The sequence below is a fragment of the Chaetura pelagica genome, unplaced genomic scaffold (genome assembly GCF_000747805.2).
Source record: "Chaetura pelagica isolate M959 unplaced genomic scaffold, ChaPel_1.0 scaffold342, whole genome shotgun sequence".
NCBI lineage: Eukaryota > Metazoa > Chordata > Aves > Apodiformes > Apodidae > Chaetura > Chaetura pelagica.
In genome coordinates, this window is record NW_009952364.1 from 2115 (window position 1) to 2414 (window position 300).

At 60.3% G+C, this 300-nt stretch overlaps 1 protein-coding gene across 1 annotated transcript in view; it reads left to right on the forward strand.

Moving 5' to 3' along the window:
- SNRNP200 (small nuclear ribonucleoprotein 200kDa (U5)) overlaps positions 1 to 300 on the forward strand; it is a gene marked incomplete at its 5' end in the record, with an annotated part of 30008 nt that overhangs the window by 1939 nt on the left and 27769 nt on the right. The window contains 1 exon segment of the mRNA XM_010007954.1: positions 8 to 228. Coding sequence (XP_010006256.1) covers positions 8 to 228 — 221 coding nt within the window.

Consider the following 300-nt stretch of genomic DNA (forward strand, 5'->3'; position numbering starts at 1 on the left):
CCTGCAGCCTCGTGACATCCTCTGTGGAGCTGCTGACGAGGTCCTGGCGGTGCTGAAGAACGAGAAGCTGCGGGACAAGGAGAGGAGGAAGGAGATTGATCTTCTGCTGGGCCAGACCGACGACACCCGGTACCACGTGCTGGTCAACCTGGGCAAGAAGATCACAGATTATGGAGGAGACAAGGAGATCCAGAACATGGGTATGGGAAAGGCCCCATCCCTGGGGGTGTTGAAGGGCAGGTTGGATGGGGCTTGGAGCAGCCTGGGCTGGTGGGAGGTGTCCCTGCCCATGCAGGGGGT